The following is a 16,536-nucleotide window of genomic DNA, read 5'->3' on the forward strand; positions in this document are numbered from 1 at the left end:
GTTAGAGTCTAAGGTTAGGAATATCTGGTGATACAGATTATAGAATGGACTGGCCAAAGATAAAATCATAGTATACTAAATGATGAAAACACAATTGTTCTTTACAGTTTTATATGTATTTGTTTTAGCTGAGAGGTTTTTTATAAGCACTATGATTAATTCTGATCCTTTCCCCAGAAGTATCACATCATCCAAAGGTAAGGTCATGCTCTATACCTAGGGAATTAGTGGTTGTGTTGGATGGAAAGCAAAAGCCGCCTGTGTAATTTTATTTTGCTATTGTTATTTTAAATGGACATTTTGGTTTGAAATGGTAGATGTCTCCTTTTGCAGACTGAAGGAAAAGGATACTAACTTTGACTCTTGTATTTGCAGACTCTTGCTTATAGGTAATATGTTTTTAATTACAGCAGACAGCGAACAAGCTGACATTGCGAGGATGCTGTATAAAGACACGTGTCATGAGGTACTGTTCACTGCCCAATAATTGTACTCTTTCTATAATTGAAATTAATTTATTTCAGGATTGCACTCTTATCTACATTTTAATTGTACCATTTCCTTTAAATGTTTTTTATTGCTGGGTGTGGTGGCTCAAGCCCTGTAATCCCAGCACTTTGGGAGGGCAAGTTGGGCAGATCACGAGGTCAAGAGATCGAGACCATCCTGGCCAACATGGTGAAACTCCGTCTCTACTAATAATACAAAAATCAGCTGGGTGTGGTGGCGCACGCTTGTAGTCCCAGCTACTCGGGAGGCTGAGGCAGGAGAATTGCTTGAACCTGGGAGATGGAGGTTGCAGTGAGCCAAGATAGTGCCACTGCGCTCCAGCCTGGTGACAAAATGAGATTCTGTCTCCAAAAAAAAAAAAAGTCTTTTATTTTCACGTTTGATGTAGATGGGAAATAATGCAAATAGAAAAATAATTCTCACGAAACTGGGAGTCAGATTTAGTTACTAACTAACTTCTACAAGGGAACTCTCAGCCACCTTCAGGACTGCTGCGTTCGCTACGTGCTGCGTGCGAATGTGTCTTGCTGGGCAGATGTGCAGTAAACATTACCCTCTTGTAATGAAGGATCCAAATTTGCGTCCCTTCTAAACTACACAGGCAAAAAGCAAACCCAGCCAAACAAAAATGAAGTGCATTTAAGGAAGTGTATCTTTTGGTGGTCTTACTTAAAACCCTCAGCCATATCATCTTTGCAAAAGTTCCTCAGTTTATACAAAAAGTTTTGTTTCTTGAATTCATTTCAAATTTGACTTTTGTTTTTATTTGTTCAATAAGCATTTAGTGGGTGCCTCCTATGTGCCAGGCGGTATGTGAGAAGGAGTAAAAGGTGATCACAGCAATAAGCATTTACTGGGTGCCTCCTGTGTGCCAGGCAGTATGTGAGGAGGAGTAAAAGGTGATCACAGTGCAGGCCTCCTGCTCATAGAGCCACATTCTGAAGAGGGAGACTGGGAAAAAGGAAAAAGAAACAGATAAAATATGTCTGTTTACAAGTTGTAAAAGAATGTTATGAAAGAAAACAAGGAACTAAAATAGAGAATGAGGCACAGGACTGCTGTGATTGGTAGCAGATGTTGTTACCTTCCTGAGGAATATTCAGTCTGAAGTGCTAACCAGTGAGGTCTGGGCAGGGCCCAGTCAGACCAGCCTCGGCTTCTGTTCCAACTGGGGCCTGAGACCAGCGACATGGTTCTAAGAGGACAGTGACAGGGTCTTCAGTGCCATTTATTGAAAACTTTAAAATTTAAGCTTAAAAGATTAAGGAACAAAATTCAACACTATTTATGTGAATGTTAATTGACATGGATACATTTTACATAGTTTAATGTGCATGTATGTTTTATGTAGGCTAAAGTAGTTTCTTTTCTTTTTCAGCTGGATGAACTGCAGCTTTGCAAGAATTGCTTTTACTTGTCAAATGCTCGTCCTGACAACTGGTTCTGTTATCCTTGTGTATGTGAAATTTTGTAATTTCTGTTTTTTACTTCTTAAGTGTGTAACATACAGCTCTAAGGAAGTTTACTTCCGGTTTGGTTAAAGATTATAATTTTCTTAATTTCTAAAATATCATAGTATATATGGGTTTAATGAGTATAAACAACTGAAATGAAAAAAAAAAAAACAGGGCTTGTTACCCATTTCTGATTTTAAAATGAGATATTGGATAAAAATAAATCTTGGGTCCTTTTTCTTTTTGAGACAGGGTCTCACTCTGTCACTCAGGCTTGAGTACAGTAGTGTGATCTCAGCTCACCATAGCCTCGACCTCCCCCAGGCTCAAGTGATTCTCCCACCTCAGCCTCCAGAGTAGCTGGGACCACAGGCACGTGCCACCACATCTGGCTAATTTTTGTATTTTTTGTAGATATGGGGTTTCACCATGTTGCTCAGGCTGGTCTCAAACTCCTGAGTTCAAGCAGTCCTCCTGCCTCAGCCTCCCAGAGTGCTGGGATTACAGGCATGAGCCACCACGCCCAGCGTCTGGATCCTTTAATAAAGTGAATTTTTGTTTCTCTTTTCATTCTTTCACGAGAGACCTAAGGCTTTGCATTTGTCTGTAGCTGTAAAATTTCCCCAAAATGATATGGCTTCAAGCCGGGCACTGACAAAGGGAATTCTGAGTATTCTTGGCCAGCGGCCTTGGCTGCCTGAGAGAAGCCAGCCCTGTGAGACAGTGCTGTGCCAGCCTAAAATGTCCCCATTTCTAACAAATTCCCGGGGGCGCCGATGCTGCTGGCCCCCCGGCTGCACTTGGCAAAGCGGGTGCTCTTGTCTGCCACCATCATGCAGGTGGATGGCCTTGGCTTCAGGGGCAGCCATGCTCCAGTCCCAGCCTCTTACGAGGAACTCTGATGCAAATAGAAAAATCAGTCAATCCCAGAAAAAAAAATCTCGTGTTTAAGAGTTATGAAATAAATGTTTTAGAAATAATGGATTATACGTGGCTAGTTTAATATTAATGGTACGCTTGCATTTAATACTTTAATATAACAAGGTAAAACATTTCATTTCCAGATACCTAATCATGAGCTGGTTTGGGCTAAAATGAAAGGTTTTGGGTTTTGGCCAGCCAAAGTCATGCAGAAAGAGGACAATCAAGTCGACGTTCGCTTCTTTGGCCACCACCACCAGAGGTAATTCGTGGCCCCGTGTTCAGTGTCACCGCCGCGCTTATGAAGTCCTTAAGAAAGTCTGATGATTTCTCCATCAGAGATGCATGAAGTTTATTTTAAATTGAAAAAAAAAAAAGGCACATTATGCAGCCAAGAATATGTTCCAAGATAAATTGTTTCCAGGTATTTTTCAGATACTGTTTAGTAAACAGGACATTTTTAATAACTGACACTGTTGAACTTCAGAAGCACATTAGTGCTAAGACTGAATTTATAGTACAGTGGGCAGAAGGGCCTCAGAATGTGTCCATTCCATAAGACGGTAACGACATCACAGTTGCTCTAGCCATCTTCAAGGCTCAGTTAAAGACATAGACTAAAATCATCAATCTTGTGATCTCAGAATGTGTGTAAATACCTGAAGTGTGCATAAAAATAAGCCACAATAGGAATAAAGAGTTAACATGCAATTTATTTGGTTCATTTAACACAGATACTGAGATAAGGTGCAAAGTGACAGTAGTCAGCTACGCGATCTAAAAGTGATACTTTGCAAGGATTTAAATGAACAGCCCATGAGGCGTCTCCTGTCGTACCAGGAGGCTACTAGTGCGTAGAGAAGCTGCACAATGAGGGGCCTTACTCCTCCCTGTGGTAACGTTTTACTTGGTCTTTATTTAATTTAAACAAGTGTAGTTATAAGAAACCTATAAATACTATAAATTTCCCAAAAGGTAGTTCTGTTCTTTCATAAGTAGATACACACTTACCTGACACTCTCATGTCAAGAAACATTAAATGATGATCCAATAAAATAACTCAATACAAAATGAATGTTTTAATTACATTATTATTAAGTGGTAATTTTTAACATATGCTTAATACCTTATACTCAGATGGTTTCAGTTTCTTATCAGAACAGGCAAGGAGGTAATGTATTTTTGGTAGGTTAGGGTAATTCTTTATGTGAGATTGTGTCCTTGCTTCACCGTCTTCTACCCTAATCTTGACACATTAGTCAGTTTCTGTGAGCCTGAGCAAAATAAGGGCCTCTTGTAAGAGTTTTTGTAAGGTTTAAAGAAATGTTTAGAGAGACTGAGCATAGTACCTAGCACACAGTGAATACTCAGTAAAGGTCAGCTTTTATAATACAACAAATACTCAAGGAATAACGGGGGACAGTTTGCTTCAATGTTTTTCACATTAAGTAAAACACAGTTAACTTAGAAAAAACAAGAATTCAGTTATTTTATAGCTATACTAATAGGAAAGAATAATCTGATAATTAGAACTTTTTATCTATATATTTTTCTTTTTCATCAACTTGCAAGTAGCTTCATAGTGTCTTCAACCGTGAGTGATATTTATAATGAGTTAACTGGTTAGATGTCATTCAGTACACTATGCAGAAAATATTTTTAAAGAATATTTGGGCTAATCTGCAGCAGTCCTAGTCTGTCACCTGAAGAGAGAATTAAAACATCAGATTGCATTTTTAGAGGTATTTTTTTTCCCTCAAGCTTCTTAGGTCCTAGAAGATTTTACCTAAATAATTCTAGACCGATGGGACTCTTAAGGACTTTATTTTAGAAAATAAGAGAGGTTGACAAACTATGTAAAATCATTTTCCTTTTTCCTGGATACAATGTGAACAATTCGAAGTGACGGATTGGTTAGGATATACTTTATAGTCTACGATATTAGAATGTTTAAAAAATTTGATAAAATTATAATCATGAATTTTTAATTATTTAAGCAACATATGCTCAAAAGTTCTAGTTGCTGAGGAGCCTCTGGTTGCAAGTTCTGGCTGATAGTTCTTCTTTGCTAGTCCATCATATCGTTACATGTAAGTGGGAGGAAAAAGAATGAATGGTTTTGTACCGTTCGTTTCCTCCCATACGTGCCAACAGAATATGCTACTCCTTCGTAGACAATGAGCACATTGTAAATTTCCAGGAAAAGGGTCGAATATGATTGTGTTTACATGTGAGAGCTGCTTCAGTGAGGTTTCTGTAGGATTTGCAAGATTTTGCCTGCCAAAGAAAGTAGCCGGTAAGACCTTTCTTAAAGAGGCTGAATCTTTTTGCTGCAAGTCGCTGGTGGATGGCCCAGGCCAGGAAACCAGGTACAGACAAAACAGAGCTAGAGCACTTTGGGCTCACTGACATCAGATCACAGAACCATTTTATTCTGCACGTATAGTCCGAGCATTGACAGACATAGAGCCAAATTAGACTCTTCCTCTTTTTATTAGGCTTACCTTAAATTACAGGGTGTTTGTTTGCTTTTTTATTTTTATTTTTTTGTAGATCAGAGAGCATACCCTGTGATAATTTTTTAAACTGAAATCTGATTATCTACAGTACTGGAGTTGATTAAAAGAGAATAGAAGTACATCATGAACTGTGTGGAGGCTTTTTAAAGAACAGATGTGCATCCATTTTATTTAAGATAAATAAGGAAAATACCCCTGTAGATACAAGTTCAATCCAGGTAGTCAGCACTGCTTGTAACAGAATTCTCTCTGAAAAGCAAACTACTTTGAAAAAGGCAACAGACCCCTTTTATTGAATTCCTACTACGTAATAGGAAATCAATAAACATCTGTTGACTGGAAGAGTAAATATATTCAAAATCTAATGGCAAGAAACTCTTCCACAAGCATAATTTCATTTGCACTGTGCATTAGAGTTTAGTTTTTCAAAGTTCCGTTTACTTTGATATGGTTTTTAACAAAGCACTTATGCCAGATGAGACATAATTGATATAATATTCACCGATATATTTATAAATAATGTTATAGAAGTTCAAATCTAACAATTATAGCTGTTGTTAGCATCTAATGATACAGATTACTATATATTTAAAATGTGCTTCTAGATTATAAAGTTTGGCTTGTACAAGGAAGTAGAAATCGTTATTTATGGCTGAGCCACATGTGTGATTCTCTTAAGAGATTCCTTCAAAACAGTCACAGGCCCAGTATTTCTGGAGCTCTATAATTATAGGCCAGGGATGAAAACTGTGATATATATGCTTGTAGCAGGAAAAAAAATCTTTAACAGAAAACTGAAAAGCATAACTGTGTGTGTTTCTAGTACCATATCGCAATGTTCCTCTGCTGTAGAAAATGTCTGTTACTCATGCATCCGTATAGTCTCCTACCTCATTTATGATGTTCCCTCTGCCTGGAATCTCCCCACTCACATTGTCTGCTGTCTAAATCTTTCTTATCTTCCAAGACCAAGGCCGAATAAAATGTTCTGACCACTCACAACCAAATGTGAACTCTTCCTCTCCATAGCACCCTCGAGTACCTTTACTACCTGCTGCATTGCATTATAATTATGCCTTAGTTCTTTCTGACAAAATTGTAAGTCCATCAAAGGCAGAGGCAGTGTAGGAAGTGCCATCCTAATAATCAGAAGACCCGAGAGATTCCAACCACTAATAGTTTACCTTAACCCCCGTGGGCAGCGTCTCTTGCTGCCGTCAAATGAGGGAATGAAACTCCAGGACCACGTAGACCCCATTCACTTTTCCATTCTTTGTAGTGCCCTCCCCTGGCACACAGTAAACATCTGTTGAATACAACATTTGGGATGGGTACGAATTTAAATCCAGAAAGAGACCAATGCCCAGGAAAAATGTTCTTGAATTTTTAGCATTCTTTCCAACAGAACCAAATATAGTTTTCATTTGCTAGTTTTAGATATGTATTGCACTTATGTTCACAGCTAACTACCTTGTGGCTAAATAATAAATGGCTCTGCTTGTTAATCTGGTTTCTCTAATGAGTAGAGGCATGATGCAAATATGACTTACTGGATAATATTTTTAGATGTTCCCATTTTATATGAATACATGTATGTATCTTGTGAAAATTTCTGGGCAGGCATTTTCAAGTGATTCTTTAGTGCTAACTGCAAATAGCTAGATAGGTTATATTAGTTTACAGTATTCAGAACAACAAATAACTTTAAAAGGACTTAGGAAGAATACAGATGTGAACTGTGACAAGCTAAGCTGATAAAATTGTGAAGAATTGGGAGGCATTTGTGAATCGAATTCTGAGAACTTTTGTTGACTGTGAAAAACAAAACAAATCTCATTTATTTTCCACTTGGTAACTGTTTATTCAAGCCATGACAAAGCCTAAGTGATTGCGGTTTTTGCAATTGGCAGAAACGACAATTACTTTTGCACCAAGCTAACAGCTGAGAACTGCCACAGTCACACCTTATGGCAGGCAGGGTCCACTGAAGCCCTCGACCACCTTTCCTGCCATTTGGGGTGTTTCAAACTATCCCTTTACGTGTTTTTCCTAGGGCCTGGATTCCTTCTGAAAACATTCAAGATATCACAGTCAACATTCATCGGCTGCACGTGAAGCGCAGTATGGGTTGGAAAAAGGCCTGTGATGAGCTGGAGCTGCATCAGCGTTTCCTACGAGAAGGGAGATTTTGGAAATCTAAGAATGAGGACCGAGGTGAGGAAGAGGCAGAATCCAGTATCTCCTCCACCAGTAATGAGCAGGTGAGTGTGTCTCAGGAAGGAAGTGCCTATTCATTATTACTTTTAAATGCAGAAATCTTAGTGTACACTCCTCACTGTAATGAACAGATTTTGACATTTGCCTTCCCTTTTTTACATTTGTAAAGTGCTCTGCAAAAGTAAACCAAAACCAATTCAAATGAATACATAGATGTAACAATGACCTTGACCCTGCCAGTACCAAGAGAGTTAAGTCCAACTGCTCCTCCCTGAAGGTGCGCTAGCTCTTTCAAGCCAGAATAGTAATAAGTCAGTGGTAACTGAGTGGATGGAAGGATGCAAAAGGTAGAAATGTATTCACTTCTCACCTGTGGGTCCACTATGAGTGTTTTCAGCAGAGAAGTATTTCCTAGTGTCTGGAATAATATATTACTTTTATAATGCCCACAGCTAAAGGTCACTCAAGAACCAAGAGCAAAGAAAGGACGACGTAATCAAAGTGTGGAGCCCAAAAAGGAAGTAAGTTGCCCACCTCGCAGTATCCAGGTGGCAAATGAAACAGGAAATATTTTCAGAGTATTTTGTATTTTCAAAGTATTTCAAAGACAGTCACTCTTGGTGGATACTTGGAAATTCAGTTGCTGTCAATCGAATAATATCCATCAAGCTGAAACCAGTCTTCTGACTTCCCTGTCATTATCTGTTACCCTGGAATAGCATACATGCTCCAAGTCTCCATCTTAATTCAGCAGCCACTGACCAAAGCTTGGCTAAGTGGGAAGGGCACGTTGCTATTAATACATTTCCTGGGAGCTCTGATATTTTTCCTAAGTATTATTAAAAACAACACATTTATCCAGTATATCGGTTGTGCCAACATTTGAAAACTTGAAGGAGACTGTGGTTGAGCTCAGCCGTTTTAAGTGATATAAGCTCTGCATGTTTTAAAACTGTGTAAATCTGGATACATTTCAAACATATATTCAGTGAGAAGTGGTTTAGGCTTTTAGGAAATTTGTTAATGAATCTAGTCCAATGAAGTGATTATAAGTTGACAATACTTTTTATATTCTATAAATTTTTATGTTTATTTTAAAAACAAAACTTACAGTATTAAGTAAAATTATAAATGAAGCTTATGTTTGTAATTGTAACTGTTGTTAATTGCATGTTCTTTTCATTCACTGATTGGGGGAGATTTGTTTATTTTTAAATTGTGGCAAAATATACATTAAATCTACCATCCTAACCATGTTTTTTAACAGAAGTTGATTGTATGGCTGTTTACGTATATCACTGTATTTTTAGCCTAATAGAGTAGTTCTTGAACTAGTGAATTATATGGCTTTGTTTTGCATCTAAACTCTTGTCTTACCTTTTAGGAACCAGAGCCTGAAACAGAAGCAGTAAGTTCTAGCCAGGAAATACCCACGATGCCTCAGCCAATCGAAAAAGTCTCCGTGTCAACTCAGACCAAGAAGTTAAGTGCCTCTTCACCAAGAATGCTGCACCGGAGCACCCAGACCACCAGTGACGGCGTGTGTCAGAGCATGTGCCATGACAAATACACCAAGATCTTCAACGACTTCAAAGACCGCATGAAGTCGGACCACAAGCGGGAGACAGAGCGTGTTGTCCGAGAAGCTCTGGAGAAGGTAATGCTTGTCGCCACCGTGGGTGCCCTGCTGCAGCCGGCACTCCTGTCATGGTTAGGCTCCTTTTACTCATGCATCAACCCAGTAGCAGCTTTTAAATGTAGCAATAGAATGACACCAGTATCTTTTATAGCATTTCAAGTAATAATGATACCTTTCTTTTTTTTTTTTTTTTTTTTTGAGACGGAGTCTTGCTCTGTCGCCCAGGCTGGAGTGCAGTGGCCGGATCTCAGCTCACTGCAAGCTCCGCCTCCCAGGTTCACGCCATTCTCCTGCCTCAGCCTCCCGAGTAGCTGGGACTACAGGCGCCCGTCACCTCGCCCGGCTAGTTTTTTGTATTTTTTAGTAGAGATGGGGTTTCACCATGTTAGCCAGGATGGTCTCGATCTCCTGACCTTGTGATCCACCCGTCTCGGCCTCCCAAAGTGCTGGGATTACAGGCTTGAGCCACCACGCCCGGCCGATACCTTTCTCACCTAAATTTTTTACACATGTAATGAAGGGGAAAACGGTACCTCATGCAAGTAGAAACGATGTGTTAAGTTTCTGTTCCATTGTAGGCGGTCTGTGTAAGTTGTGCGCTGACTTACTGTGGGTTGTCTTTTCATTCCAGCTGCGTTCTGAAATGGAAGAAGAAAAGAGACAAGCTGTAAATAAAGCTGTGGCCAACATGCAGGGTGAGATGGACAGAAAATGTAAGCAAGTAAAGGAAAAGTGTAAGGAGGAGTTCGTAGAAGAAATCAAGAAGCTGGCAACACAGCACAAGCAACTGATTTCTCAGACCAAGAAGAAGCAGTGGGTAAATACCAGTCTTTTTTAGACTGTTATTTCTGAAAACGTACCACAGGTATGATACCAGTTAATTCAGAAGGTAGCTGTGGCACGTGCAAAAGGTGTTTCTGAAATAAGATCAAATGTGAAGTGGTCAGCTTTAGTTTTTAAAATTTTATTAACAGTCCTATGATCTCTCAACCCCAGATCCCGTATTACTGTGTACTGCTCAGGATTATTTTGTTAAATTGAGATTATAATACCTTATTATATATTTATTACAATTAACTTATATAATTTCTCCATCTATGCAAATATTTTATTTGGGCAAATTGGCTGGCCCTAACTTTTACCTGGTGATTTCAGATGGGTAACATCCAAATGGTGAAATTATAAATGTAATTATCACAATAAATTAAAGAGTTTCAGATTTCCCTGTACTTAACATTTATGCATTAGATTTTGTTAAAGAAATCAATTACTTTTACTTTATAGTAGTGACATTTCATTGGTCTCTGACTACCCTCCCTTATACCTGACCAGCTAGTGTCCTTTGTCGTCATGTCCGGCTCGCGAGTCTCATCCTCCCCACCAGAGCGGGAGCTTCTGAGTACACAGCATCCAAGTACTCATCTTACAGTCGCCACAGTGCTCAGTGAATTAGGGAAAAGTTTTGCTCCCGAAAGCTCATAACTTGGTTTCAGTTGACTATATAAAGTTCTGTGATAAACTTTAATTCTTCATTTTATCCAGCCTATATTATATAAATACACATAAACTCTTCATGAAAGAAATATTTTTAAATCTGTGACAAAGATTTGGCAAGAAGGAAAAGAGAAACTTAGCATATAATTTAGAAGAATACATGAAGATAACTTGGTAGGAAGAGGTGGTGAATAACAAAATAAATATTGTTAACAAAAGACCAGGCGATCTGTGGAGGGAAAAAGAGAGCTTTATTTTCTGTTAAAAAAACAGCCTGCACATTGGGTGGCACAGCCTTCAGTACAAGTGAAAGTGTGCTCTCCGAAGAAGGAAATTTCCATATTCTTTAAGAAATTTCATTGGTGCTAGTAAAGTTTTGAGGAGCTGACAAGCTCTGATTGGTGAGGGATGGCAGCTAGTCTGAGAGTTGCAGCCAACATTTTGTGTTCCAAGTGCTTTTCCCCCCAGCTCCTCAACTCAGTTTTAGTTGGGTATGACAAGAATGACTGAATTTGTGTGATCAACTCTCACAATATCATTAGATAGGAATTAAGGTATGCTCAAGATAACAGAAGCACAACACCCAAAGACGCTCATGCCTGTAGTCCCAGTGCTTTGGGAGGCCAAGGCAGAAGGAGTGCTTGAGCCCAGGAGTTCAAGGTTGCAGAGAGCTGTGATCGCACCACTGCACTCCAGCCTAGGCGATGGAACAAGATCCTGTCTCTTAAAAACTTTTTATGAGTAGAAATCTCTTTAAGTTTACTAATAAAGAATCAAGAAAATGGGAAAAAGAGGCTATAATTATAAAACTGTCTTTTATAGCACTTTACCATTTGTGAAATAGCTGAAGTGGGTATTTTTGTACTCTAAGATGAGGAATTTAAGACCTATTAAAAACCCAGTTGGCAGAGCTGAGCTTTGTGTGCTCATCACATTGGGTCTAGTAGACTAGTAAAAGGGTTAGAATTCTTTCTTCTTGGCCGGGCTCGGTGCTCACGTCTGTAATCCTAGCACTTGGGGAGGCCGAGGCAGGCAGATCACTTGAGACCATGAAACTCCATCTCTGCAAGAAATACAAAAATTAGCTGGGCATGGTGGCGTGTGCCTGAAACTCCAGCTACTTGGGAGGCTCAGGCAGGAGAATCTCTTGAACCCAGGAGGTAGAGATTGAAATGAGCTGAGATTGTGCCACTGCACTCCAGCCTGGGCAACAGAGCGAGACTCTGTCTCAAAGAAAAAAAGAATTCTTTCTTCCCAATTACATCTTTCATTGTTGTAAGAAATAGAATAGTATTATAGGACAGAAAGCATGTAGGCATGCCAGATGCCGAATAATGGATGTCACGAGAAATATAGAAAGATGCATCTATTAAATATACCCATAGAAAGGGGGAAATTGAAAACGGATGAATACACAAAGAAAGAGTAGGTACTTGGGGGAAGGGATGGTGGTGCTCTGTCAAGTCTTAAAGATGAGGAAACTAAGAAGTTAAATAGCTCGATCTGAAGCCATGTGACCAGTGGGTGGCACAGACCCCAGATGTGAATCCCGACACGCCTCACTCAAGCTGTTTCCAAAATTCACTCTGCACCTTTCTAATGGGGATTTTACTGAAGGTGCAATTGCTGAAATAATAGATAATAATGCATACGATACACAATCAGGAAGAAAATTAGAATTTTTAGTATCAAATGTAGGCTATTCTCCCTCCAGGGCTCTCACCAGCCATCAAATCTGCATGTGTCTATCTACAGAACTTTCATATTTATACTGATCTGTTGTCAAGTGTTTACATTCAAAACAGTCTCATCTTCCTTGCCTCACTGTGGGTGTCTGTTCATGATACTACCATTAGTTCACCAAGCCAGCTTGGAACTTTAGCTTTACTTTTTTCACTGTTCTCTTCTCCCATGACCAGAGTTCAACCACGGTACTATGGACCCTTGCACTAGAACATTCTTCGGGGGAGGTGTACATTGTGGGATGTTTAACAGCATCCTAGGCCTCTGTCCGCCAGTAGTACCTTCTGCCCCAAAGTTGTGACAGTCAAAAGTATCTCCAGACATTGCCAAATAAGATGAACACTGAGCCTTGGCCACTAGATTTGAGGTTGTAAGTGACCTTGCTAACAGCATATTAGTGGCATGGGATGAGTAAAGACTGCAGCGTATGTTAACAATGATGGGGAGAGAAGAGAAGAATTTGAAATAGGGAATTTAGGCAAGTCTTTCAAGGAGCTTGTGGAGACCAGAGAAATGCAAGTGGTGGCTGGAAAGGGATGTGAAGTCAAGGGCATTTTAGGAAAAGAAACGGGAATGACCCCCATAGAGATGGAAAAAACAGTGGTGTCAGGCACCTCCTGACAGCAGCTTGAGTTTGCCGACAGCCGGGCATGAGCTACAGTCATCCGCAGCGCTCCCTTTCTATCTGCTGTGCATGAAACGTATTCAGATTCCACAAAGGGTTGAGCCAAAAAGGTCTGTTAAAAGCACCACCTCAGGAGTCTGCCGTTTTAACCAGTCTCTTAGACATCCACACCCAAGTCTAAAGACTGCCCCGATTTCTTCCCCGCAGTGCTACAACTGTGAGGAGGAGGCCATGTACCACTGCTGCTGGAACACGTCCTACTGCTCTATCAAGTGCCAGCAGGAGCACTGGCACGCGGAGCACAAGCGCACCTGCCGCCGGAAAAGATGAAGCTGGCCCTTCCCGGAGTCACCCCAACGATCACTCTTTTCAGACACAGCGGTTTTTGTTTCCAAGAAGCCAAAATTGTTTAGAATTTGCTTCCCATTTTGCACCAGCCTTTAAACACTTTTCGTGAAGAAATTTTGCACAGTAGTTTAAATCTTTTGTTAATGCTCCTCCGAAGTTTTTCAGGGGGTAAAAGTAACATCAGTGGAGGGTATTATTTTAAATAAATTTTAATTGAGAATTTGTTGCATTTTCAGCAAATTTTAAAACATTTTTAGGTTTTACAGAGATTTTAACCTTTAAACAACAGATCTTTAAACAGGTGAATACAAGTGAGTTTAACAAAGAAACATTTAGAATAGATCTGAATGTAAGAACTACAGAACTGTTTCAGAAATAAAACATACTACCTTGATGTGACATTTTTTTCTTAACCTTGTTGAGCTGGTTTTGTTCAGCTTAATTTACTGTTCAAAGGCGTTATCTGTTGGTCACACCAGTGGGTATATGATTGAATTTAGGGAACAGGGTTGACACAGCAGGGCTAATCCTGCATATTTTTTCTTAAATATTTCCCAATTGTGTTTTTCATTATTTCTTTTCAATATATAACTTTTATAACAAATTATTAGCTTTGATCTTGTAGTTTAAAATTGCAGGGAACTGGGGTAATCTTTTACTGAGCTGGATCTTAGAGAAAATGAATATTTAAATTTTAAAGTTTGCACATTTCATCTTTGTCCTAACATGAGTGCTTGTAACAAAATAAACAACAAAAACAAAGAGCCAAAAACTACCTTTATCCATATGTGAAATTACAGATGAGGCATACAAATTTATTTAATGCTTCCCTTCCCTTCCCACATATCATCTCACTGCCTATTATCTGGTGTCACCTCATGTATTGTAAGTTAATACTAAAAGAGAAAGCACTTAAGTTTCACAGAAGCCGTTATGTTTGTAGTAATGGGTCATTGCCTACTAATGAACTCCATCACTGTACACAGAATGAAGAATAATGCATGTTAATTTTCTTGTATTAAAGATGCCGTGATTTGTAAAAAGTCTGTATTTTGCGGAATGTCTGGATTAAGGAGCATTTTACCAATAGGAATGGATCGATAGTTGAATAATGATTTTTTTATACATAGATATATAAAATACAGCCAGGAAAACTTAAATTTCTTTTAAAATATCTCACAGTTTATGTGTTTTTTTTTTAAGACTGATCTTAGAACAAGTCAAATTCCCATTTATCATTTAGTTATTTTTTGAGGTTAGAGAAATAATTTGTAAATATTTATTTAGACCTTTGATATTTATTAAAGCAATTACTCACAATGGAAGTGAAAGAATCAGGAGAAAAGCCTTTTAAAAAGTTTTCTCCAGGTTTGTCAGGGTCACTCTAAAGATAAAAATGTAACTAAGTCTTCTGTGAAATATCCATCTAATCTTGATGCTGTTGCAGATGGTGGTGACACAAGTTAATTGACAAACTACTGCCAAATGGTGCACAATATTTTGTAAAAAGTACCCAGTAGCCCCATTTCATACAATGTTCCTAAATTACGCAGTGACTTGGCATCATCGCTCCCTCCTTGTTGCTGTGTAATTGGAGTTGCCACAGTGTGTGGCGCTGATGGACGTGTCAGAACCGAGAACACTTAACCTTCTTTGATTGTTTTTCAAGTTTTAAGACTTCGATCCACCCCTATGAGAGCAAGTAATTGTGGAAATATTTTTGGTGTAAAATCATTCCAGAGTATGTAATATTTAACTGATAGCTGCATGAAAGTGAGATTCGTGTTACTTTGGCTTTTTTGTCTCTGTTGACACGGTTGCACATTTCCAAGTTACTACAGCGTGAAAACTGTGTGTTTAAAAAAAAAAAACAAAATTAAAAAAAGAGATTGTGGCCTGGTTTTGTAAAAGTTTTAGGTAAAATTACAATTGATTGTTTTAGGAATCATTATTAAAAATTTTCTGCAAATCATAAAGCTATATCGAGGTGTTGAGCTTAGCCACTATGCACATTGTAATTATTCATTGTGGCTGTCCAGTTCTATGATGCATTCTGGCATTTTGTAAGCTGCTCTGACTAGCAATATATAGATTCATTTAATGTGTTAACATTGGTTAATAAATGTATTTAAAAAAAACTAGCTTTAGAAATTTATTTAGTCTAGCCCCTGTATCCAACCATATACTACTGTCGCTAAATGTTGGTCCTATACTGTGGCTCACTCTTTGGTGACTATTTAACTTTATATAAAATCAGTGTGTTAAACATCATTCATTCACCTAAACATATAAATTGAATTTACTTTCACCAGATCTCAAAAAGACCATCCATGATATAAAAAGGAGAGGATGATGATTGTATCAGCTGCATATCAATTATTGCAAATCAGCCTGAAAAAGAGACAACTCAGAATGGAGCAGATTCTTAATTGGAAGCCAGCTGAGGCTTACCCTTTGCTGTTTTCATCTCCTTGTTGGTATGGTGGTTGCAGGTAGTTAACCAGCCCCAGTTCTTAGTGCCAACATTAACCCAGCCTTAGTCGGTACTCTCTGGTTTTCATCATGCATGCCCTGTAGATGCATCACAACTGAGATCAGATGGTTTAGGTCTGAATATTAAAGTGCCAGTTACTGTAGGATTGTAAAGTTTCCAACAGTAGTAGTAGTAGTCTATTCATCCTCATTTTGTCTTTCTTCTTCTAGATACATTTTCCTAAGCAACAGGCTTACTGGTCCTCACTTAAAAATAAGGTGTCGGCCAGGCACAGTGGCTCATGCCTGTAATCCCAGCACTTTGGGAGGCCAAGGTGGGCAGATCACCTGAGGTCAGGAGTTTGAGACCAGCCTGGCCAACATGGTGAAACCCTCTCTACAAAAATACAAAAAAAAAATTAGCCAGGCATGATGACAGGTGTCTGCAATCCCAGCTACGCGGGAGGCTGAGGTGGGAGAATCGCTTGAACCCGGGAGGCAGAGGTTGCAGTGAGCCGAGATCGCCCCATTGCACTCCAGCCTGGCGACAGAGCGAGACTCCGTCTCAAAAAAAAAAAAAAAAAAAAAAAAAAA

General features: G+C 39.0%; 1 protein-coding gene across 8 annotated transcripts in view; it reads left to right on the forward strand.

Moving 5' to 3' along the window:
* The window catches only part of ZMYND11 (zinc finger MYND-type containing 11), a 117,239-nt gene extending 101,628 nt beyond the window's left edge, over positions 1-15,611 (forward strand). For 5 of the 8 annotated variants that reach the window (XM_025396575.1, XM_025396574.1, XM_025396581.1 and 2 more), the window contains 8 exons: positions 411-466; positions 1,889-1,966; positions 3,029-3,147; positions 7,458-7,665; positions 8,074-8,142; positions 9,006-9,278; positions 9,892-10,077; positions 13,330-15,611. In XM_025396575.1, coding sequence (XP_025252360.1) covers positions 411-466; positions 1,889-1,966; positions 3,029-3,147; positions 7,458-7,665; positions 8,074-8,142; positions 9,006-9,278; positions 9,892-10,077; positions 13,330-13,452 — 1,112 coding nt within the window. In that variant the 3' untranslated portion in view covers positions 13,453-15,611. Of the gene's footprint in view, positions 1-410; positions 467-1,888; positions 1,967-3,028; positions 3,148-7,457; positions 7,666-8,073; positions 8,143-9,005; positions 9,279-9,891; positions 10,251-13,329 lie in introns of those variants that run through there. The other 3 variants (XM_025396579.1, XM_025396576.1, XM_025396578.1) reach the window with 2 other exon arrangements.
* Positions 15,612-16,536: the final 925 nt, after the last annotated feature.

The sequence above is a fragment of the Theropithecus gelada genome, chromosome 9 (genome assembly GCF_003255815.1).
Source record: "Theropithecus gelada isolate Dixy chromosome 9, Tgel_1.0, whole genome shotgun sequence".
NCBI lineage: Eukaryota > Metazoa > Chordata > Mammalia > Primates > Cercopithecidae > Theropithecus > Theropithecus gelada.